At 37.8% G+C, this 26,860-nt stretch overlaps 1 protein-coding gene across 4 annotated transcripts in view; it reads left to right on the plus strand.

Moving 5' to 3' along the window:
* Positions 1-26,860, plus strand: part of SH3PXD2A (SH3 and PX domains 2A) — a 754,429-nt gene that overhangs the window by 670,214 nt on the left and 57,355 nt on the right. For 3 of the 4 annotated variants that reach the window (XM_053692438.1, XM_053692436.1, XM_053692437.1), the window contains 2 exons: positions 122-235; positions 17,212-17,295. In XM_053692438.1, the coding sequence (XP_053548413.1) occupies positions 122-235; positions 17,212-17,295 (198 nt within the window). The remainder of the gene's footprint in view (positions 1-121; positions 236-17,211; positions 17,296-26,860) is intronic. The other variant, XM_053692439.1, reaches the window with a different exon arrangement.

The raw sequence follows: 26,860 nt of genomic DNA on the forward strand, positions 1-26,860 counted from the left end.
AAAACTGCATGCTGTATCTGAATCGTGACTTTACTGTCCCTTTAACTGATAATTAGATGTGCTTAGATTGGTCACTGATCGTTCACACGTTAATAATAACTTTTTTTTCTGCATAATGTAGGTTGGTGGTTCGTCAGCACAGCAGAGGAGCAGGGCTGGGTACCTGCTACTTATTTAGATTCGCAGAGTGGAACCAAAGATGATTCTGAAATTAATACATCCAAACTTGGAGATGGTAAGTTTACAGAATAGCAATAGGTTAATTAATTTATTTATTGTTTATTGCAACAGTTTTGAAAGTAGTGTTTTGTTTTTCTTAACATTAAAAAAAAAAAAAATCCAACTCACCATGTGATAAGACTTTTTTTAAGTATTGAATTGCAATTAATATTTTAAAGTGACATTCCAGCTCAAACTCTTCTTTGGCTACAAATCTTAGAAATAGTTTGTGAAGCAACTTTACTATTATTTCTTGACAAACATACCTAGGTATGCACTATTGGGAGCTAGCTGGTAATTGGTGGCTGAGCACATATGTTTCTTGTTATTGGCTCACCAGATGTGTTCAGCAAGGTCCCTGTAGCACTGCTGCTCTAAAGCTGACTTTAACTATGTGTTTAACCCATTTGCAGGGGGGATAAACAGTGAAACACATAGTTAGTGTATATGCAAGAAATAGTGCAATAATGTTCTAAAGTGATTACACTTTTATGTCCCTTTAAGCACATCAGATGTTTTGAATGTCACTGTAATCAGATTCTTAAAAAAAAAGTATTTTATATTTTTAATTATAAAACTTTCATTTGGACCTGGTATTGATAGTTATATTGTGAATAATTTCTGAAAAGCTTCAGGGCATGTTCTCTTTAGTAATGCATCAAACATTTGGAAGAGCAGATTGGATCCATGTGTGCACCCTGTGTTGCCCAGATGGAAAACGTAGAATATTTAATAGTTTTTTTGAGTTCATATTTCATTTTTATGCTTTTTATACAAATCTTTGAAAAACTTAGTTAAAGGGACAGTCTACTCCAGAAATGTTATTGTTTAAAAAGATAAATAATCCCTTTATTACCCATTCCTCAGTTCTGCATAACCAACACTGTTATTATAATACACTTTTTACCTCTGTGATTACCTTGTATCTAAGCCTTTGCAAACTGCCCCTTATCTCAGTTCTTTTGACAGACGTGCATTTTAGCCAATCAGTGCTGACTCCATGGGAGTGAGCACAATGTTATCTATATGGCACACACAAACTAGCCCTGTCTAGCTGTGAAAAACTGTCAAAATGCACTGAGATAAGAGGCAGCCTTCAAGTGCTTAGAAATTAGCGTACGAGCCTACCTAGGTTTAGCTTTAAACAAAGAATACCAAGAAAACCAAAGCAAATTTAATGATATAAGTAAATTGGAAAGTTGTTTAAAAATGACATGCCCTATCTGAATCGTGAAAGTTTCTTTTTTGCTAGATTGTACCTTTAACATCTTTAATCAAAAACTCATGTATAAACTGCAGAATGGTCCTAATTTTCTGAGTTAAATGAAAGGAAAAGCATGCAGAATAAAAGATGGAAGCACATTACAAAGTTGTTGTTTTTTAAACTACAGATTGGTAAAAATGTTATGGTCAATTAAACTTAATTTTTTTTGGGCCATGCATTACATTTACTGTGTACATAATGAAAGCTGGTCACAACTACAACATAATGGTTATTACCTCGCTATTTTTTCCTCACATTTCTACAGCTCTCTTCAAAGCTTTTCTCCTACTTTAACCTCTTACAGGTGCTGGTTGATGATGCTCTGCATCTTAATTCTGGGCTCTGCCATTTTAGAGGTTAGGTATTCTCACACTCTTAGGTATTCTCACACCCTGGGCGCTGCCATTTTAGATCTTAGGTATTCTCACACCCTTAGGTATTCTCACACCCTGGGCACTTCCATTTTAGAGGTTAGGTATTCTCACACTCTGGGCGCTGCCATTTTAGAGTTTAGGTATTCTCACACCCTGGGCGCTTCCATTTTAAAAGTTAGGTATTCTCACACCCTTACGTATTCTCACACCCAGGGCTCTGCCATTTTAGAGGATAGGTATTCTCACACCCTTACGTATTCTCACACCCAGGGCGCTGCCATTTTAGAGGTTAGGTATTCTCACACCCTGGGCACTGCCATTTTAGAGTTTAGGTATTCTCACACCCTTAGGTATTCTCATACCCTGGGTGTTGCCATTTTAGAGGTTAGGTATTCTCACACCCTGGGCGTTTCCATTTTAGAGGTTAGGTATTCTCACACCCTTACGTATTCTCACACTCAGGGCGCTGCCATTTTAGAGGTAAGGTATTCTCACACCCTGGGTGCTGCCATTTTAGAGTTTAGGTATTCTTACACCCTTAGGTATTCTCACACCCTGGGCGCTGCCATTTTAGAGTTTAGGTATTCTCACACCCTGGGCGCTGCCATTTTAGAGTTTAGGTATTCTTACACCCTTAGGTATTCTCACACCCTGGGCGCTGCCATTTTAGAGTTTAGGTATTCTCACACCCTGAGTGCTGCCATTTTAGAATTGAGGTATTCTCACACCCTGGGCCCTGCCATTTTAGATCTTAGGTATTCTCACACCCTGAGCACTGCCATTTAGAGTTTAGGTATTCTCACACCCTGGGCGCTGCCATTTTAGAAGGTATTCTCACACCCTGGGCGCGGCCATTTTAGAGTTTACGTATTCTCCCTGTGACAGAAAATATGCACATTCACATATCAGTAATGTTGCTGGCTTTTTAACAGCTGTATTGTGCACTTCAGTTTAGCTTACACTATACAGAATGGGAAGGTTACATTTATACGGTTTTTAAACACAGTTTCAAAATTACATAAAATATGAAATATATTTTATGTAATTTTGCAGATGCTGCAAAAAATATAAAGCATCAGCTCTGTATTGTCAGTGTTAACTTGAAACAGGCAATACAGCTGTCAAAAAACCGTCAGTGTAAGTGACTTGTGATTCTGTATTAGGGTGCAAGTATACCTAATCGAGAGCTACAGCCAGAAGAGTAAAACAAAAGCATGGTGAATAGTACTGAAAAGGGAAAATACTCTTTTTTTTCTTTTTCTCATCTAATATCCCTAGTCAAAACGGACGATCTTCCTAGAGTCATCAGAAGTAATTGATGACTCCAGACTAGTCGTCAGAAGCCATCCTGAAGTATGCCCACAGGCCGAAATATTTAAATGAGATGACTCTAAAGTTATTCACTGGGTGTTCATGCTTGTGAAGTAATCAGTAAGATAATCTGCTAATCATTCTGAAGTCATCACCCAGAATTATTTAGCTGATGACTTTACAAGCCTGATGATGTCCAGTGATGTGCAAATGACTCTACAATGGTCTCAAACGTAATCCTGTTGGATTTGGGATAGGTGCTGAGTATCAGCAGACCCATAAGGAAAACCCACACAATGTACATGAGATCTGCTACTATCCTTTTAAAGACACTTAAAGGGCCTTGTGAATAACCACTCCCCTTTTTAAATACCGAACCAAGGTGTCGTCTGATTTCAGATTCCATAATGTTGGGTATTCAAGTTTAATGTTTGAAGATCATCCTTTATTTTGACAATACCAAAAGTGAACAGCGCTCCAGAAATGGGTACATGTACGACATAGTGTTAATTACTCAACAAATTACAAGCAATAAAACATCTTTGCCAAGCTCTCCTTCTCAAGGGTTAATAATTATTTCAATATATCACACAGATTTTAGTTACATACTTTGTCAAAAGTTCATTAAAGGGATAAAAAATAGTCTATTTCATTGATGTAGTAAAAAAGACACTAAGCAGAGGGTTATACTTAATAGAATCATAACAATATGTATTATTTATCATTGTAAAATGATTTTACATTTTTTTTTTTTTTTTAACTTAATTTGTGCAGTGTTCGTTGCTTCCTGTCCTACAAGGGGGCTGGAGTCTCTGCAGGAAAGTTTATATAGTATGATGTCATACAACTTCTAGAGTAACATGAGCTGGTTTACTATTCAGTGAAAGCTACAGAAATAAAGTCAGCTTTGCCCATGTCAGCTCCCTTATCTCCCCGAGGGCAGTAGCTGCTCTGAGAATGTCTAAGTGCTCATTTTGCAAGAAAAAGAAAAGTAATTTGTTTGCTGTTTTATTTTTTTACACAATCAGTTTCTATTTGTGTTTACATTGATTTAACATATTTGTTTTTGCTAAAGACAGCAAATCACCCCAAGGTAATCCTGGAATGTATCTCCTAACACTACAACTACCAGGTGTTCCATATGCATTTTTGTATTAAAGATACATCTCCAGGCATAAATAGAGAGATGCATGACTGTCAGCTCATATGACAAGGCAGGTATAGTGTTAGGACTTGAAAATCAGGATTTCCTTTCCATAATATGGAAGCTTATCATACTTTGGAGAAAGTACATAACTAAAATCCTGTCTTTTTGTTTCAAACATATTAAAGAAATGCTTAACCCTTGCATGAAAGTACAGGACAGAATGTTGTACTGTTTATCATCTTTTTTATTTTTTGTGGAGCTTTACAAGTCACCTTGTTTCAAATAGTATTGTTAGAAAAATGTGATAATTCAGAAGCTCAAACAAGGGGTTGAAATAGAAAAGAAACATAGCCAAAGAAAACAGACCTAACATTCATATAACACACTGGCTTCCTGTGTTTAGAATTGATATACTCATTAACTTGAAGTGAGGTCATTTAAGGTACATTCTCCTTTGGAATTGCTGAATGCAGGCCATCCACAAATCACATGACTGAGTAGATTTGGGCCTGAAGGTTCTTTATTGTGCAGGTCCCCATTTTTTTTTCTTTTCAATTTTAGTAGCATGTTGCAGGGAGTCTGCTGCCTTTTGGTAATCAAGTGCACGAGAGAGATGTTCAATCAGTCATAAGGGAAAGGTCACAATACTCATTCACATATACCTGAGCACTAATTGTCTTTGCACAGAGGGGCCAATTTATGAAAGTGCGGACAGACATGATCCGCTGTAGCATACGCTGTCGGCATTTATCATTGCACAAGCAGTTCTGGTGAACTTCTTGTGCAATGCTGCTCCCTGCAGATTCGCAGCCAATCGGCGGCTATCAGGGGGTGTCAATCAACCTGACCCGCTGCTTCTTAACTCCTGTTAACGGCGAGCCTTAAGGCTCGTGCGGAAACAGATGCATCAAGCTCCATTCGGAGCTTGATGAATCGGCCCCAGAATGTATAGCGGCCATAACAAGTAGTCATTCCCCTAAAAATACACAGAACTGCTGCTAAACATGCAGATGTAAAAGATATATGTAATATTTACATTACTGAACCTGGCTAAGTATGTATTTATTCTACTGCAAAGGGGTTAAACACAAAGGCAAAGTCTTGTTCTAGAGTTGTGCTCATTACAGCTCATAAGCAGGAAACCACCAGTGAGCCAATCAGAAACAGCAGTTGCATGATCCACTGATCACCAACTGTGTACTGCAGCTAGAGTGGGACTTTACCTGTGTGCCAGTGTTCAGTTAGCTAAATGACATACTCTAATGAATTAAAGATTGTAATTTTTTTTTCATTCGAATACCCCTTTAAAGACCAATTACAACACACCCTAGAAACCATGTTTAACCATCACTCCCCCTTCTTGACTAGTTTTTGGACATTTACATAGACGCATCCTGTTAAAGAGATATGAAACCCAAATTATTTTCTTTCATAATCCAGATAGAGCATACAATTTTAAACAACTTTCCAATTTACAATCATTAATTTTGCTTTGTTCTTGTGGTATCCTTTGTTGAAGAAACAGCAATGCACTACTGGGAGATAGATGAACACATCAAGTAAGCCAATAAGCAGAGGCATATATGTGCGGCCTCCAATCAACAACTAGCTCCCAGTAGTCCTTTCCTGGTATTCTTTGCAACAAAGGATAGCAACAGAACAAAGCAATTTAGATTATAGAAGTAAATTTGAAAATTGTTTAAAATGGCATGCTCTATATGAATCACAAAATAAAATAATTGGGTTTCACATCCCATTTAATATAAGTTTACCCCATGGAGAAAGAAGAGAAATAAAATCAATTTTAGGGTTATTAGCATAATTTATTTTAAATGGACACTTTAGTACCCTGTAATTAGAAGACATTTCTGTTATGTTGTTATAGAATAACACTCAGCCAAGAGTAAACATTTTAAAAACAAATAAACATCTTGTGCGTTTCACTTAGGAACATATATGTAGAAGGGTTAGCCTTGATAAGTAGAAGGGGTAGCCTTAAAAAGTAGCAGGGCTAGCCTTTAGAACTCTGCAGTGTGCATTTCCAATGCTGAGAATGAGAAAACTCAATTTTCAGATTTAAAGGAATAGTCTAGTCAAAATTAAACTTTCACGATTCAGATAGAGCAGGCAATTTTAAGAAACTTTCTAATTTACTCCTATCATAAATTTGTCTTCATTCTCTTGGTATCTTTATTTGAAAAGCAAGAATGTAAGTTTAGGAGCCAGACAATGTTTGGTTCTGCACCTGGGTACCGCTTGCTGATTGGAGGCTAAATGTAAAAAAATTGGGTTTTATATCCCTTTAAATTATACAAAAAGGGTCAAAATACATAATGAAAATATATTGCAAAATTGTTTTACTACACATAATTAAGCATTTGTACATTAAATATGAGCAGGAGTGGTGACCATATGCAAAAAAATATTGCAGTAACATTTCCTATCCGGCTGTCAGTTATAAGACCATTTTTCTCACCGTTCATAAAAATATTTGGAATTATTTATTATACTTTTCACTGAGGCTTTTTCTTTTGTCTTTTTTTAATAATAAATGACCTACATGTATTGCAAGAGAGTTTAGTGACATAAATGTGTGATACATATTTATTTTATCTTGAGTTTAAACTTTCTTGCCAGCTTCAATATATCTGTAGTGTGTATCACAGAACTTCTCGCATCTTATATTTCCTGAGCTGCAAATTCTTTAATCAGTTTGGAAATGTAACTTTGCAATAAATGCCTAACATAAGCTGTAATATAATATCCCACCTGTTTCTAGTTATTTAGTTATTAAAGAAACACAGAAGCATACAGCCATATTGTCCTGATATGATCCCAACATTAAACGTATTGTTTCCCCAAGTACTGAAATACCTGAGATAGATAGAGTGAGATAGAGAGATAGATAGACAGACAGATGATAGAGAGATAGATAGATGATAGATAGATGATAGATAGATAGATAGATAGATAGATGATAAAGAGAGAGATAGATGACAGAGAGATAGATGATAGAGAGATAGATATATGATAGAGAGATAGATGATAGAGAGATAGATGATAGAGAGATAGATAGATGATAGAGCGATAGATAGCGAGATAGAGAGATAGATGATAGAGAGATAAATAGAGAGATAGATGAAAGATAATAGAGAGAGATAGATAGATGATAGAGAGATAGATATATTGAAGATAGATATATAGGTAGATGATAGATAGATAATAGAGAGATAGATAGATAGATAGATAGATAGATATATGATAGAGAGATAGATAGATAGAGATAAAAATAGATAGAGAGATAGAATGTCAAAATCCAGAATTATCTTGAAATCCAGACTTTTCATTAAATTTAAAATTTCCCTTTTTCACAATCTACTCTACTTTCCTGTTTTTTTTTTTTTGTTCTTTGTGTTCTAAAATACAAATGTATATTTCTCTTGTAAGGTGTATCCAGTCCACGGATTCATCCATTACTTGTGGGATATTCTCCTTCCCAACAGGAAGCTGCAAGAGGATCACCCACAGCAGAGCTGTCTATATAGCCCCTCCCCTAACTGCCACCCCCAGTCATTCTCTTGCAGCTCTCGACAAGGGAAGTATCAAGAGATATGTGGTGATTTAATGTAGTTTATCTTCAATCAAAAGTTTATTATTTTCAAATGGTACCGGAGTTGTACTATTTTGGCCTCAGGCAGAAAGTTGAAGAAGAGTCTGCCTGAGGGTTTTGATGATCTTAGCGGTTTGTAACTAAGGTCCACTGCTGTTCTCACACATAACTGAAGAGATGGGTAACTTCAGCTGGGGGAATAGCGTGCAGGATTACCTGCTCTGAGGTATGTGCAGTTTTAAATTTTTCTAGAGAGATGATAAGTTAGAAAATGCTGACAGTGCCTGATTTATTTAAGGTAAGCCTGATTACAGTGATTTAATAACGACTGGTATCATGCTTGCTGTAAAGGGTAATATTCTTGTTATTTGCTCTCATTACTTAATAGATATAACGTTTGCTTGATGTATATAAAAGTTTATTACAAATGGTGATAAAACTTTATTCTGGGGCCCAGTTTTTCCACATGGCTGACTAGATTTTTCCTAGGGATAGTTTTTTAAGGCCCTCTCCCTGTGAGTACATGTTGGGAGGGGCCTATTTTCGCGCCCTAATTGCGCAGTAGTTTTTGCAGCTTGAGACATCCAGCTTCCCTGAAGGAGTCCCCTGACATATAGGACCCCTCTAAAGGGTTTTGTGCCTTCCAAAGTCGTTTTATGGGCAGGTAGGAGCCACAGTAGAGCTGTGGCAGTTGGTTGTGACTGTTTAAAAACGGTTATATCGTTTTTTTGATCCGGTTTTGAAACTAAGGGGTTAATCATCCATTTGCAAGTGGGTGCAATGCTATTTCAGTCTATTATACACACTGTAAAAATTTAGTAGAATTTACTGCTTTTTTCACTGTTTTGCAGTTTATGTGATTGTTTTTTTCTCTTAAAGGCACAGTACCGTTTTTATTTTTTGCTTGTTCACAGTTATTAAAGTGTTTTCCAAGCTTGCTGGTCTCATTGCTAGTCTGTTTAAACATGTCTGACATTGAGGAAACTCATTGTTCATTATGTTTAGAAGCCATTGTGGAACCCCCTCTTAGAATGTGTACCAAATGCACTGATTTTACTATAGATTACAAAGACCATATTCTGGCTTTAAAAAATTTATCACCAGAAGAAATTGACAAGGAGGAAGTTATGCCGTCTAACTCTCCCCACGTGTCAGAACCTATAACTCCCGCTCAGGGGACGCCAAGTACATCTAGCGCGCCCATTGCGTATACCTTACAAGACATGGCGGCAGTTATGAATCATACCCTTACAGAGGTATTATCTAAACTGCCAGGATTACAAGGATAGCGAGACAGCTCTGGGACTAGAATAAATACAGAGCTCTCTGACGCTTTAGTGGCTATGTCTGATATACCCTCACAATGTACTGAAGCCGAAGCAGGGGAGCTTCAATTTGTGGGTGATTTTTCTGATTCAGGGAAGATACTTCAACCTGATTCTGATATGTCTACATTTAAATTTAAGCTTCAACACCTCTGCATATTGCTCAGGGAGGTCTTAGCAACTCTGGACGACTGTGACGCTATTGTAGTCCCAGAGAAATTATGTAGATTGGATAAATACTATGCAGTACCTACTTACACTGATGTTTTTCCAATCCCTAAGAGGTTTTCTGAAATTATTACTAAGGAATGGGATAGACCAGGTGTACCGTTCTCTCCCCCTCCTGTTTTTAAAAAGATGTTTCCTATAGACGCCGTTACACGGGACTTGTGGCAGACGGTCCCTAAGGTGGAGGGAGCAGTTTCTACTCTAGCTAAGCGTACCACTATCCCTGTCAAGGACAGTTGTGCTTTTCTAGATCCAATGGACAAAAAATTAGAGGGTTACCTTAAGAAAATTTTTATTCAACAAGGTTTTATTCTCCAGCCTCCTGCATGCATTGCCCCAGTCACTGCTGCTGCGGCTTTCTGGTTTGAGTCTCTAGAGGAGGCTCTACAGGTTGAAACCCTGTTGGAAGATATTATTGACAAGCTTAAGGCCCTTAAGCTAGCCAATTCATTTGTTTCTGACGCCGTTGTTCATTTAACCAAGCTAACGGCTAAAAATTCAGGTTTTGCTATTCAGGCGCGTAGGGCGCTATGGCTTAAATCCTGGTCAGCTGACGTGACTTCAAAGTCTAAACTTCTCAACATTTCCTTCAAAGGACAGACCCTATTCGGGCCTGGACTGAAGGAAATCATTTCTGACATCACTGGAGGAAAAGGTCACGCCCTTCCTCAAGACAGGTCCAACAAATTAAGGACCAAACAGTCTAGTTTTCGGCCCTTTCGAAACTTCAAGAGTGGCGCAGCTTCAACTTCCTCTAACACAAAACAAGAGGGAACTTTTGCCCAGTCTAAGCCGGTCTGGAGACCTAACCAGGCTTGGAACAAGGGGAAACAGGCCAAAAAGCCTGCTGCTGCCTCTAAGACAGCATGAAGGAGACTCTCTCTCTTCGCCCAGGCTTGGGCAAGAGATGTCCAGGATCCCTGGGCATTGGAAATTGTGTCCAAGGGTTATCTTCTGGAATTCAAAACCTCTCCCCCCAAAAGGGAGATTTCATCTCTCACATTTATCTGCAAACCAGATAAAGAGAGAGGCATTCTTACATTGTGTTCAAGACCTCCTAATTATGGGAGTGATCCACCCAGTTCCGCAGGAGGAACAGGGGCAGGGCTTCTATTCAAATCTGTTTGTAGTTCCCAAGAAAGAGGGAACATTCAGACCAATCTTAGATCTCAAGATCTTAAACAAATTTCTCAGAGTCCCATCCTTCAAGATGGAGACTATTCGAACCATCCTTCCTATGATCCAGGAGGGTCAATATATGACTACCGTAGACTAAAGGATGTTTATCTTCACATCCCGATACACAAAGATCATCATCGTTTTCTCAGGTTTGCCTTTCTAGACAGGCACTACCAGTTTGTGGCTCTTCCCTTCGGGTTGGCCACGGCACCAAGAATCTTTACGAAGGTTCTAGGGTCCCTCCTAGCGGTCCTAAGGCCGCGGGGTATAGCAGTAGCCCCTTACTTAGACGACATTCTGATACAGCCGTTGACTTTTCAAATCGCCAGGTCCCATACGGACATTGTTCTGGCATTTCTGAGGTCCCATGGGTGGAAGGTGAACGAAGAAAAGAGTTCTCTATCCCCTCTAACAAGAGTTTCATTCCTAGGGACTCTGATAGATTCGGTAGAAATGAAGATTTACCTAACGAAGGCCAGATTGTCAAAACTTCTAGACTCTTGCCGTGTTCTTTATTCCACTTCTCGTCTTTCAGTGGCTCAGTGTATGGAAGTAATCGTTTTAACGGTAGCGGCAATGGACATAGTACCGTTTGCCCGCCTACATCTCAGACCGCTGCAACTTTGCATGCTCAGTCAGTGGAATGAGGATTACACAGATTTGTCCCCTCTACTAAATCCAGATCAAGAAACCAGGGATTCTCTTCTCTGGTGGCTATCTCAGGTCCATCTGTCCAAGGGGATGAGCTTCCGCAGGCCAGATTGGACTATAGTAACGACAGATGTCAGCCTTCTGGGCTGGGGTGCAGTCTGGAACTCTCTGAAGGCTCAGGGCTTGTGGACTCAGGAGGAGGCACTCCTTCCGATAAACATTCTGGAACTAAGAGCGATTTTCAATGCTCTTCAGGCGTGGCCTCAGCTAGCTGGGGTCAGATTCATCAGATTTCAGTCGGACAATATCACGACTGTAGCCTACATCAACCATCAGGGGGGAACAAGGAGTTCCCTAGCAATGTTGGAGGTTTCAAAGATAATTCTATGGGCAGAGGTTCACTCTTGCCATCTATCTGCTATCCATATACCAGGAGTCGAGAACTGGGAGGCGGATTTTCTAAGTCGGCAGACTTTTCATCCGGGAGAGTTGGAACTCCATCCGGAGGTATTTGCACAGTTGATTCAACTTTGGTTCAAACCAGAACTGGATCTCATGGCGTCTCGCCAGAACGCCAAGCTTCCTTGTTACGGGACCAGGTTCAGGGACCTCAAGGCAACGCTGATAGATGCTCTAGCAGCGCCTTGGTCCTTCAACCTGGCTTATGTGTTTCCACCGTTTCCTCTGCTCCCTCGTCTGATTGCCAAGATCAAGCAGGAGAGAGCTTCTGTGATTTTGATAGCACCTGCGTGGCCACGCAGGACTTGGTATGCAGACCTGGTGGACATGTCATCCTGTCCACCATGGACCCTGCCGCTGAGGCAGGACCTTCTACTTCAGGGTCCTTTCAACCATCCAAACCTAATTTCTCTGCATCTGACTGCTTGGAGATTGAACGCTTGATTTTATCAAAGCGTGGTTTCTCTGAATCGGTCATTGATACCTTAATTCAGACTCGAAAGCCGGTTACCAGGAAAATCTATCATAAGATATGGTGTAAATATCTTCATTGGTGTGAATCCAAGGGTTACTCATGAAGTAAGGTCAGGATTCCTAGAATATTATCTTTTCTCCAAGAAGGATTGGAGAAGGGATTGTCGGCTAGTTCCTTAAAGGGACAGATTTCTGCTCTGTCTATTCTTTTGCACAAGCTTCTGGCTAATACTCCAGACGTTCAGGCGTTTTTGTCAGGCTTTAGTTAGAATCAAGCCTGTGTTTAAACTTGTTGCTCCGCCATGGAGTCTAAATTTAGTTCTTAAAGTTCTTCAAGGGGTTCCGTTTGAACCTTTGCATTCCATAGATATCAAGCTGTTGTCTTGGAAAGTTCTGTTTTTGGTAGCTATCTCCTCGGCTCGACGAGTTTCGGAGTTATCGGCTTTACAATGTGATTCTCTTTATCTCATTTTCCATGCTGATAAGGTAGTGTTGCGTACCAAACCTGGGTTTCTTCCTAAGGTGGTATCTAATAAGAATATCAGTCAGGAGATTGTTGTTCCTTCACTATGTTCTAATCCTTCTTCAAAGAAGGAACGTCTATTACACAATCTTCTATTTACAAGCTGCTAAAGATTTTCGTCAAACATCTGCTTTGTTTGTGGTTTACTCTGGACAGAGGAGAGGCCAAAAGGCTTCGGCAACTTCTATTTCTTTTTGGTTAAGAAGCATAATCCGCTTTGCTTAGGAGACTGCTGGCCAGCAGCCTCCTGAGAGAATTACAGCTCATTCCACTAGAGCAGTAGCTTCCACATGGGCTTTTAAAAATGAGGCTTCTGTTGAACAGATTCGTAAGGCGGCGACTTGGTCTTCGCTTCACACCGTTTCTAAATTCTACAAATTTGATACTTTTGCTTCTTCGGAGGCCGTTTTTGGGAGAAAGGTCTTACAGGCAGTGGTGCCCTCCGTTTAAGCGCCATTATATAAAACTACCTTTAGTTACACGTATAAGCTATTTTCTGTCATTTAGGCAATATTTACATGTCATTGTTGTTTACATTTTGGTCCCATTTTACAGATGCAAATAAACCCATATTCTAAAATCCAAACCTTTTCTGGTCCTATCAGTTTGGATTCATTTATTTTTTACCTGTATGTATGTATGTATGTATGTATGTATATATATATTTATATATATATATATATATATATATATATATATATATACGTGTATACAGGGAGTGCAGAATTATTAGGCAAGTTGTATTTTTGAGGATTAATTTTATTATTGAACAACAACCATGTTCTCAATGAACCCAAAAAACTCATTAATATCAAAGCTGAATAGTTTTGGAAGTAGTTTTTAGTTTGTTTTTAGTTATAGCTATTTTAGGGGGATATCTGTGTGTGCAGGTGACTATTACTGTGCATAATTATTAGGCAACTTAACAAAAAACAAATATATACCCATTTCAATTATTTATTTTTACCAGTGAAACCAATATAACATCTCAACATTCACAAATATACATTTCTGACATTCAAAAACAAAACAAAAACAAATCAGTGACCAATATAGCCACCTTTCTTTGCAAGGACACTCAAAAGCCTGCTATCCATGGATTCTGTCAGTGTTTTGATCTGTTCACCATCAACATTGCGTGCAGCAGCAACCACAGCCTCCCAGACACTGTTCAGAGAGGTGTACTTTTTTCCCTCCTTGTAAATCTCACATGTGATGATGGACCACAGGTTCTCAATGGGGTTCAGATCAGGTGAACAAGGAGGCCATGTCATTAGATTTTCTTCTTTTATACCCTTTCTTGCCAGCCACGCTGTGGAGTACTTGGACGCGTGTGATGGAGCATTGTCCTGCATAAAAATCATGTTTTTCTTGAAGGATGCAGACTTCTTCCTGTACCACTGCTTGAAGAAGGTGTCTTCCAGAAACTGGCAGTAGGACTGGGAGTTGAGCTTGACTCCATCCTCAACCCGAAAAGGCCCCACAAGCTCATCTTTGATGATACCAGCCCAAACCAGTACTCCACCTCCACCTTGCTGGCGTCTGAGTCGGACTGGAGCTCTCTGCCCTTTACCAATCCAGCCACGGGCCCATCCATCTGGCCCATCAAGACTCACTCTCATTTCATCAGTCCATAAAACCTTAGAAAAATCAGTCTTGAGATATTTCTTGGCCCAGTCTTGACGTTTCAGCTTGTGTGTCTTGTTCAGTGGTGGTCGTCTTTCAGCCTTTCTTACCTTGGCCATGTCTCTGAGTATTGCACACCTTGTGCTTTTGGGCACTCCAGTGATGTTGCAGCTCTGAAATATGGCCAAACTGGTGGCAAGTGGCATCTTGGCAGCTGCACGCTTGACTTTTCTCAGTTCATGGGCAGTTATTTTGCGCCTTGGTTTTTCCACACGCTTCTTGCGACCCTGTTGACTATTTTGAATGAAACGCTTGATTGTTCGATGATCACGCTTCAGAAGCTTTGCAATTTTAAGAGTGCTGCATCCCTCTGCAAGATATCTCACTATTTTTGACTTTTCTGAGCCTGTCAAGTCCTTCTTTTGACCCATTTTGCCAAAGGAAAGGAAGTTGCCTAATAATTATGCACACCTGATATAGGGTGTTGATGTCATTAGACCACACCCCTTCTCATTACAGAGATGCACATCACCTAATATGCTTAATTGGTAGTAGGCTTTCGAGCCTATACAGCTTGGAGTAAGACAACATGCATAAAGAGGATGATGTGGTCAAAATAATCATTTGCCTAATAATTCTGCACTCCCTGTATATTTTTTTTTTTTATCTGAGGCAAGACATTGCTATGAAATTTTGTCACGTCTGTATGGCACCTGCATAATGTTCTATGGAAAGACTGAATGGCTCAATATTTTGTACAAACAAAGCTATGGGGCAGATGTATGTAAAAAGTATGTTGCCTTCAATTTAATTTAAAGACATATTCCTCTTTGTTATTGTAACACTATCAAACAATTATAGTTGATGGTTATTGGGTTCCTAGTTGCTTGTTTCAAGGGGTAGATACACTGAATTGTCTCTGCAGATGTTTACAAGGTGTTTGTATGTTTAAAGGGACACTGAACCCAAATTTTTTTCTTTCGTGATTCAGATAGAGCATGCAATTTTAAGCAACCTTCTAATTTACTCCTATTATCAAATTTTTCTTCATTCTCTTGGTATCTTTATTTGAAATGCAAGAATGTAAGTTTAGATGCCAGCCCATTTTTGGTGAACACACTGTGTTGTTCTTGCTGATTGGTGGATAAATTCACCCACCAATAAACAAGTGCTTTCCATGGTTCTGGACCAAAAAAATAGCTTAGATGCCTTCTTTTTTAAATAAAGAAAGCAAGAGAACGAAGAAAAATTGATAATAGGAGTAAATTAGAAAGTTGCTTAAATTTGCATGCTCTATCTGAATCATGAAAGAAACAATTTGGGTTCAGTGTCCCTTTAAAAAAAAAAAATGCATTGCTGTTTTACATTGTATTATACAGCAGCAGTAGCTTATAGGTTAGGCTAGAAGCATCACTTCCATCTAACTTAAAGTGTACAGATATTTTTCTACTGTTTTGGGAAATCAGTTTTTTTAATTGCAAATGAAACTGTGAAATAAGGATATCGAAAGGTAAAGAAATAACATCATTTTGTCACTTTAACCCATATGCTGTCAGAATTGTCTACAGTGCCCTCACTGGCTGTCACCGGGTTAAAGATGAAAAAAATGCTGTTACCACAACAAGCTTTATTTATACAGACATTACTGTTCAATTATATGGTTACGGTTTCTGACTACAATCGCTAACACATATGCTCATTTTCAAACTAAAAAGCTTTCTGTAGTGTTCTGTATTATGGTTTGAACTTTAAGTTCTTTTGTTGCCCTTCCAGTCATTAAGTGTTGGGAAGAATTATTTTGTCTTTGAAGTTTCAGAAGTCAACAAAGGGGGAACTGTGTGTGCTTATTGTAACGAATAAAATTAATTGCTTAAGTCAGCTACAATTATACTTAGAAATGAATAACTCGCTTTTAGCTTAAACAGGTCCTATTGTACTTGTTTGATTATATTAGTTAAATTGAAATATATATTATTTTACTATTGATAGTATAGCAGTGTTTTTTCTTATATTTGTGAAATATTTATGCTTTTGTGTATTTTCAGTATTTGCAAAAAAATGAACTAAAAATGAATATGAAACCACTATGGGTTCGATTTATCAAGCCCTTTTCTCCACTTTGACTGCAGTTCGCACAAGCGAACCTGCAGTCAGGATTTATCAAGCAGCGGTCATCAAACCTGCCCTTCTCTGTTCTCCACCTCTTATAATTTCAATCTCCCTGGTCTCGTTTGACCAGGGAGATTGACAGCTCCTGCCTGCGTGATTGACTGTGCGCAGGCAGGGGGCGGGTTGCGCACAGGAGCATTAGTTTGCAATGGTAAATGTGGGTAGCGGATTGCTCCCGCCAGAGGAGAAGTCGGGCGGACAGGGGCGAATATGTAGGCCTCTGTCCGCCTGTGGATGATAAATGGAGCCCATAATGTGCACTGATTCTTTTTGCAACCAAAGTTTAACTGACTACAAATTAAAAAAATCTACAGTATCAATGTTGCTTTTTGCTTAAGAAATGAATTATTGCTAATGTGATATATATATATATATATATATATATACACACCATTTTCAAGCCATGTATTTCTTTGAAACACATGTGCCCAAAATGTCATCATGCATGTATCCTGCAGTAAAATGTCACTAAATTTCATTGTCATTCATTCATATGACCATAACTATATTTTACATATTCCATTGATTCTGTGTCTACAAAATTAACATTTGTTCATGTAATTTTATATATTTTTTTGTTTGTATTTACATCCTCCTATCATCTTTTTCTTTCCGTTTGTCTCCTCATGTGTTCATCAATCTGCCATATTAGTAACTAAGAGACGCAAGGCTCATCTACGGCGGTTGGACCGGCGATGGACGCTGGGTGGCATAGTCAACAGACAACAAAGCCGAGGTGAATAGAGCTCTGTTGATGCACTAAATAGCTTTAGTCACGTGACAGCAAGTGCGCCAATCACTGATTAGACTTCACACTGGCTTTTGTTACTAACCATTGCTACTGAGTGTTGACAGAACTTTTTACTTAAAGAGACATTAAACTTCTGGACACAACTTCATCAGAATGGTTACTATTCATCATGCTATTGTGTTTCCTCCTGTGCCTGTGGCTCTCTTCAGAGTAGTTCTCTTGTTTTAACCCTTTATAGGTCCCCTTCATTTTCATACTGGGCACCAGCATCTTGGAGTTCACATATTTTTTAATCATGTGACAAAAGGGGTGAACATTCACTAATCAGTTATGTTGCCAGTTTAAAGGCCACATTATTAGTATAGAGCACTTCAAAAATGTAAATCTTCTTTTCTCTATCATGCACACTGACCTGACATCTGGCATCGTCACTGTCTCAGAGTGCAAGAATACGTAAGCTCCAAGATGGCGGTGTCCAGTAGGACGATGGGAAGTTTGACAGTAGCAGGGTGAATAGCAAATATGCTTCTGTAGTTGTGCTCACCAAATTGATGTCTAAGTTAATTTAACCTTCTCTTTTTGCATTAAGCCATTAACCTAGCCACTTTCAGTTGCCTGCATAACCTGTTAATGTCATGCCTAAAAGTTGCAGAGGGAAAGTTTTTATTTTATATTTAGTAAAATGCATATTTTCTATGTTTTACATTCAATATCATATTTAAAACACTTTTTACCTCACATTACAGCGCTCAAGCTCACCATTATTTTTAATCTAACTCAATCATGCAACTTATGCTGCTGATTGAGTCAGTAGCTGTTTCCACTCTGGACAAGCAGTTCTCTGTGGCTCCTGAATGGTGATTACCTATGTGTTAAACACTTTAGTGGGGGTTAAACACACAGAGCTAGGGTCGCTAGTGTTAACTTACATGGTCTTACTAACCAATTAGAGCATGTAACTTGTTTCCACTATAATGGCACTTAAAGTCATGACATCATTATTTTTTAATAAATTACTGTATTGTGAGGGCAAAATAATTCTATTACATTCTATAACGACATTGGTCTAGATTACAAGTGGAGTGCAATCGATAGGACAGGCTGCATTATCTTGTGCTTGGTTTCGCTTTAAGAATAACACACAAGTGGATGGTAAAGAATGCGGCCTATTATTATTTTAATGATGAATCCAGAAAGTTCTATTAGCACTTATATTACAAGTGTTGAGTTAAGTTTAAAAGTAAACATGGTCACTAGAGCACAAACAAAATTTGCGTGTGCTGAAGACCTAGGTGCTAAATTATCAAAGTGCAAGCGGACATCAAAAAATGCAGAAAGCATATGCTGTCTGCATTTTTCATTGCACAAGCATTTCTAGTGAAATGCTTGTGCAATGCTGCCCCCTGCACATTCACGTCCAATCAGCCACTAGCAGTAGGTGTCAATCAACCCGATCGTATCCAATCAGGCTGATTGCTGTCCGAGGCCTCAGAGGTGGCGGACGAGTTAAGGAGCAGCGGTCTTAAGACCGATGCTTCTTAACTCCTGTTTCCGGCGAGCCTGAAGGTTCGGGCTGAAACAGGTGAATACCGGGGTTAATAAATTGGCCCCTTAGCGTAAAGTGTAAGGGTTAAAAAAAGTGCACCAAACACAATATAAATACATTAAAATTACTTGTTACACTTATATATAAACTATCTGCTAAACACTCATATATACCCTATCTGATAAAAAAATATTCATATAAATTTTAATAACATTTTTTTATCAGAGTAAAAAGGTATATGGTATATGACAAGGTATATGAATTGAAAGGGCTATATTGTATACATATATGTCTAAATATGTGTATGGGTCTAGGATTACTCTCTAACAAAGGATACCAAAAGAACTGAGCAAAATTTGTAATATGACGTAATATGGAAAGTTGTTTAAAATTCCATGCTCTGTTCTAAAACATTTATGTTTTGTTTTGACTTTACAGTCACTTTAAAATTCAAAGATATAATATAATATAAAGCTAAGTGAAGAACTCCTCTACCCAAAAGGAGGTTTAGAGCACCATCAACTTAGCGCTCGAGCGATTGCTGACATGAGTTTTTCAGTGCAACCCCAATAGAAGCCTATTATATGAAGGATTCGGCACACCACCTCTATCTGACAAGAACAGTCGAGCACTAAAATATTACTTTTAACCTGTAATATGAGTCCAAAAATAGCGATGATATTGATTTAAGCAATTTTAACTTAAGCAATGTTAACAAACAATAGCACTTATAATTTTGCGCTTCACTTTTAATCTAGGGCCATTGTCTTTTGAAATAGAATTAATGTCAGTGCTCCATTTCAGGGGTGCCCAGACTTAAGTGTGATATATCTATTTTGCAACAGTTTTCAGTGGGTTCTTGTGTTCTGTACATTGAAACCTGCATATATACCACACAAAGTACTCTAATATTTTTGTGTTGAATTTCAAATTACTTATTCAAATTATCTTTTATTTTTACATAAAGCCAAAGTTGTAATGCAAAATATTCATGCACAAAACATCCCATATTTTACTTGTGGCCATATTATCACTATTGGCTGTTGTTTATAAAGGTAGAAGGCACACCAACATTTTGAGATCTGTTGGTAAATCCTCATCTTCCTATACATATTACTCGTAAGTCATGGACTCTTGCCTTTTTTCTTTTTTTTTTTTTTTTCTCTTTTTAGAACACCCTTCAAATGTGTTTTCTAGGTCATGCATGAGTAGAGATCTATAAAGTAGCTTTAATACTTCCTACTGGAGGCTTACGTAGGGTCTGGATTGATCACAAGGTAGAGTCTTTGCAGACTGGTGCAGTGGTTGGGTGATCTCAGAGTCCGTCTTAATCAGGGGTGTGGCTTTGTTCCTCATAGGCATGATTTAGGCATTCTTGGGCAGGGCTAGGGCAGTCCTAGGTCTCTTGATAGAAACCAGAATATACATGCAGAAGGGAAAGCGGCGGAAGGGCCTGCAGGATTCTGGGAGCTCTGTTTTAAAGGCTAAATACATGTCATGCATCTCTTTCTAATTATGGGTGCTGCCATTTTGGAACGTAGGTTACAGTGCAGGTATCTGAAGGAGAGTTGCTGCACATGTGCAAGAAAGTCAGCACTGCAACGCAGTGAAAGATAATTTCACGTTTTTTCTGTTTTTATCTGGCTCTGTGCAGTTTTAATAAAGCCTGCATCCTATTTAGAATAAAACAAAATTAAAAAAAATTGCTACATCACAAAGAGAAAAAAAATGAGAATACTCCCAACTTGCTATAGCCAATGGTAATATTGTTTCCATTAAAAGGACAGTAAAACCTTGTAAGCACCCACCATTTGCTTTATTTGGAGGGGCTTTAGTCTAGACAAGAAGGCAAGACACAGTCATAATGTTAGTATAAAGTACATTGTTTTGCAGTTGTTGGCACCTAAAGTCAATTAGGAACATATATGTAGCAGGGTTAGGCATGAGAAGACAGCAGCATCCATTTCAAATTTTGAAACTTGAAAAATCCTCAATTTGTAGATCTAAATTACATGAAAAGGGAAGAAAAAAATAATGAAAGTATATTGCAAACTTGTTTAAATTACACATAACTACATTTTATATAAAAATCTCAAGGTGTTTGTCTCTTTAAATATAACCTAGAACTCTCAGCCTATACCTGGAAGTCAGCAGTAAAATCAGTAGTAGTTTCTGGATTGAAAATAGTAGCAAAAAGTTCATGCAAGGGTTCTATAGTCAATAATGCTGGTGTACAAGATTCAGAGCTCCCCGTTATTTAGTATTTTATGGGATAGTCACAGTTCATGGCTGTCCCACTTCCTTTATGTCTAGTTAAAAACATTGTACTGAAATGCCAACGGAAATGCCAACCAAACTATGCCCTCTCTTGTTTCCAAGACGCGTCCTGTCTCAGCCCAACAACGCTGGGTTAAAGGGACAATATAATTTTTATTGTTTTAAAAGGTAGATCACCCCTTTGTTACCCATTCCCCAGTTTTGCATAACCAACAAAGTTATAGTAATATACTTTTTACCTCTGTGATTACCTTGTATCTAAGCATCTTCTGACAGCCCCCTGATCACATGACTGTGACTATTTAAAGGGACAGTCTACCATAGAATTGTTATTCTTTTAAAAGATAGATAATCCCTTTATTACCCATTCCCCAGTTTTGCATAACCAACACAGTTATATTAATATACTTTTTACCTCTGTGATTACCTTGTATCTAGGAACCTTCTTCCAGCCCCCTGATCACATGACTGTGACTGTTTATTATCTATTGTCTTAAATTTAGCATTGTTTTGTGCTAAATCTTAAATAACCCCCTGTGCCTGAACACAGTGTTATCTATATGGCCCACGTGTACTTTCTGTCTCTTTGTGTTGAAAAGAGATTTAAAAAGCATGTGATAAGAGGCAGCCCTCAAAGGCTTAGAAATCAGCATATGAGCCTACCTATGTTTAGTGTAAACTAAGAATACCAAGAGAAAAAAACAAATTTGATTATAAAAGTAAATTGCAAAGTTGACTAAAATTTAAAGTCCTATCTGAATAATGAAAGTTTAATTTATACTAGACTGTCCCTTTAAAATCTATTGAATTGCATTTAGTACTGTGTTGTGTTAACTCTTAAATAACTTCTTGGGCGTGAACACATTGTTATCTATATGGCCCAAGTGAACTATCAGTCTCCTGTTGTGAAAAGCAAATACAAAAGCATGTGATTAAGAGGCTGTCTATAGAGCCTTTGAAACAGGCAGACATTTGGAGGTTTAAATGTTATAAAGTATATTAATCTAACAATGGTTGTGCAAAGCTGAGGAATGGGTAGTAAAGGTGTTATCTATCTTTTTAAACAATACCAATTTTTGTGTAGACTGTCCCTTTAAATAATACAAATATTGGGAGGAATATGATTATTACATTATTGACAGACTAAAAGACACAACATTTGAAAGGAAAAATATTTTTAGCACCACTGTATTGGTTTCACTTCATTAAATGAACCCATTTATCCCTTGTACAATTGTAATTTAAGCACTATGTTCTATATTTTAGTCATCTTTCATATAGCCCATCCTTTTCCACAGCTTGCAAAGGAACATAAATATTTGTAGCCAAGTAAGAGGGACATGAAAGGCCAAAATGTTTCCTGCACGTGGTTTATACCAACCACCAATTAAATGCGCTTTTATTTTCCCAGTTATAATGATTTAGCTGCCACTTGGTACTTTATTTCTCTTGCATAAATGTTATTTTAAAGTGTAAAAAGGAATAATCTACTCTGAAGCCAATATCATTATTATTTAACATTATTTATTTCCGAAGCACATAAATGTATTGTACAGCACTGTAGCGTTAAAGGGACATAAAACCCAAAACTTTTCTTTCTTAATTCAGATTTTTATTTGTTTTCTTGTTATCCTTTATTAATAAGCAGGAAGGTAAGCTCTAGAGTGAGCACGTCTCGTCAGCACTATATGGCAGCCGTTTTGCAACAATGTTATACATTATCAAGAGCACTAGATGTCCGCACTATTTCCTGCCATATATTGCTTCAGACATTCGCACTCTAACCTTTCTAGATATCTCTTCAACTAAAAATAACACAAGAACAAAGCAAATTTGATAACAGAAGTAAATTGGAAACTATTTTTAAAATTGTATGCGCTGTCTGAATCATGAAAGAAAAAAATTAGACTTCATGTCCCTTTAAGCACATATAAATAAAGATGCAAAATGACAATGCCACAGAATTGGTACTTTATTCCTTTTTATACTTTTAAACTAAAATGTATGCAGGAGAAATAAGCTACTCATTATTATTTATTAACAAAGTACATAAACATATTGCACAGGACTTTAGCGTTAAAGGGACAGTCAACACCCATGAAAACTTTATCCCATACCTTAGATAAACAAAAAAAAATGAGCCTGCACCGCATCCCATCTTCAATAACACTAACGTTAGGTGGCTAATCTTCAATGAACATTTAGTTAACAGCGGCAGATATGGCCGCCAAACTCCTCCCCCTCCTCCGTACCCTTCTTGTTTTAAATAAATACTCGTTCACAGGGACACTGTTCTATTTCTAATGCGCATGCCGCCAAACTCCTCCTCCTCCGTACCCTTCTTGTTTTAAATAAATACTCGTTCACAGGGACACTGTTCTATTTCTAATGCGCATGCGCTATATAATTGTAGTACGCTCGCTATTAGAAATAGAACAGTGTCTCCGTGAACGCGGCTAAAGAATCTAGCCGAGGATTTGATTCTCATTGGCTGAAGACTTAGAGAAGAAGCCTCCTACGTAACAGGGGGAGGAGTTTGGCGGCCATATCTGCCGCTGTTAATTAAATGTTCATTGAAGATTAGCCACCTAACGTTAGTGTTATTGAAGATGGGATGCGGTGCAGGCTCATTTTTTTGTTGTTCATCTAAGGTATGGGATAAAGTTTTCATGGGTGTTGACTGTCCCTTTAAGCAAAATGACAATTTTACAGATGATAAAGGAAGAGTGCTCCACCCCTGAGTTACCATGAGATGAATTCCACCTTTACCCAAGATGCCCTGCAGGACAAGCTCTAGATTAGTGTAGCTTTCATGCAACCCTCCGAAATGTCTGTTTATTTCTTACACCACATAGTATATGTTTATATCATTTTCTGCTTTCCAGTGTGGCTTCTGTTAGTTTTAATAAATGCAATAATGCTGACACAGACAAAGTTATTTATTTATTATGAAAAAAGTAACCCTGAATATTCTTGCCATATGCTGAGCAGTCCAAATATGTCCTTGATGCTGTTCCACACCAATAATTATTACATGTGGTGTGGTTGATCCACCAAGAATAGCCAGCGCTTGATTGCCATCCATAAATCACTAAATAAATACTATGTGCCATGTAGTGCTCAGACACAGCTTGGTCACTGAATGACTTTGTATTTTTACATAAATGAATTTCAGCTGAATAAAAACTGAGAAAGAAAAGACATAGATGCCCCATACTCTCTCAATATTGTTGCCTAGTATCCTGGGGCTGGGCTACAAAACATTGGATGACTCATTTCCTGTGTCCCACCTTCCTGTCAACAGTTAGCCAATTGGAAGTGGAGATGTTTGAAGGCCATGTTGTGCCCACTGCATAGTCATGTGACATCCTTATTAGTGCTCAGGCCCGAAGTCCTATCTACAAACTTACATGTTAACTAAAGGGATTTGCTATTTTGAATATATTTCATTAAAAAAGAGGGCTTTTCAGGATGTATTTATTTTTTTTAATTAGAAGTTTGTGTGCTCAGTAATCTAACATTGATTTTTTGTATGGCCTTTACACTATTGAGTGTTATGCCTATCTATAATACAGAAATATCACTTAAAATGAATTTGCAGTTCCTGCTATGTGCATTTTACATTATAATGGCTCTTACCTAATCATTTTGTATGGAAAAAATATATATTTTAAAGTTAGATAACAATTTAATACTGTGATCAGTTAAATAGTTGAACTATATCAACACTAAAAAATATTGTACTAGTTATAATTTTGATTATTAGTCCTATCGCTTATAGCAACCTCTCATAACTTCCAATTTAATGAACTTTAAATATCACCATAAAAACGCTTAACTACCTGGGCAGGAATAGGCTGGCTGTGTTGATGTTAGTTCAGAACTTCCTAATTGTATAGAAAATCCCCCAAATTTATGGTCATAAAGGAAGTTGCTGAAATCTTGCGGGGACCATACCAGCTTGCCAGGTAATTATATTTGCTTATTAAACTCTAAAGAAATATTCAAGGGAATACCAGGTAGTTTATGTTTGCTGCAAGGAGCCTTTTGACTTGGCTTCAGCCACAATAGTCGCATGCACGTTATTACTGTACCCCATATTATTATTTATTGTCTCCTTTATATAAGATGATATTAGTTGAGAAATGAGAATATGTAACCCCTTGTCTGCCATATAAACCCATAATACATTCATAGCAATGCATTTCAGCCATCTGTATCACAAAAAAAGTAGTCATATTGATTGTGTGGTATGGAATTTCTGTTACATTAATACATTAAACACTAAAGGCTAGATTACAAGTGGAGCACAAACTTTTGCGCTTGGGTTTTCATGATAGTTTGTGTGCAGTTTAAATTGCGCTCATATTACAAGTTGATCGCATGAGCGCAATTGCAATTTACACTAGAATGATTACCTCCACTTCAGTGCTCTGGGTAACTGTTTCGCGAAAATAAAAAGTTGCACAAAACGCATCAAAAAATACATTACAAAGTACACTTATAAAAACACCATCTAATAAACATTATTCACAAAAATACTCCACACAAAAGTTGAGCTAAAAAATATGACATCTCAGGTGTTAGAAAAAAAAGGCAAAGGACTTTAACATTGATAAATACTCCTATAAATAAATACATATGTACACATATATAAACATTTGAATTAATTAATTCATTGAAGCCCTTTGCAATTAAGTAGATAAAAACATGTAAAAATATATTTATCCAATATTCATATTTAATAAAGTGTTATACTGTGTATTTACTGTAAATATTTAACATTCTAATGTTCTGCACATAGAATATGTTCTATGTATTTTTAAATAGATATTCCTATATATATCTGTATATACAGCATCTATACCTAAATATATTTTTATATATATATATATATATATATATATATATATATATACACCCTGTTCCAAATTATTATGCAAATTCTATTTCAGTGTCACAAAGATTAAATATTTTTTTTTCCAGTTTAACTCATGGATGGCATTGTGTCTCAGGGCTCTTTTGATCACTGAAAACAATCTCAGACACCTATGATAATTAGATTGCCAGGTGAGCCCAATTAAAGGAAAGGAGGGTGTTCCACATTATTAAGCAGAGCACCATTTTCAAGCAATATGAGGAAGAAAAAGGATCTCTCTGCTGCCAAAAAGAGTGAAATAGTTCAATGCCTTGGACGAGGTGTGAAAACATTAGATATTTCATGAAAACGTAAGCGTGATCATCGCACTATTAAGAGATTTGTGGCTGATTCAGAGCACAGACGGGTGCGTGCAGATAAAGGCACATTGAGGAAGAGTTCTGCCAGATCTATGCATCGGATCAAGAGAGCAGCTGCTAAAATACCATTACATAGCAGCAAACAGATATTTGAAGCTGCTGGTGCCTCTGGAGTCCCACGGACATCAAGGTGTAGACTTGCAACTGTGCATAAACCTTCCATTTGGCCACCACTAACCAATGCTCACAAGCAGAAATGGCTGCATTGGGCAAAAAAATACATGAAGACTAATTTTCAAACAGTCCTGTTCACTGACGAGTGCTGTGCAACCCTGGATGGTCCAGATGGATTGAGTAGTGGATGGTTGGTGGACAGCCACCCTGTTCCAACAAGGCTGCAACGTCAGCAAGGCGGTGGCGGAGTCATGTTTTAGGCCGGAATCATGGGAAGAGAGCTGGTCGGCCCCTTTAGGGTCCCCAAAGGTGTAA

Source organism: Bombina bombina, chromosome 9 (assembly GCF_027579735.1).
Source record: "Bombina bombina isolate aBomBom1 chromosome 9, aBomBom1.pri, whole genome shotgun sequence".
Taxonomy (NCBI): Eukaryota; Metazoa; Chordata; class Amphibia; order Anura; family Bombinatoridae; genus Bombina; species Bombina bombina.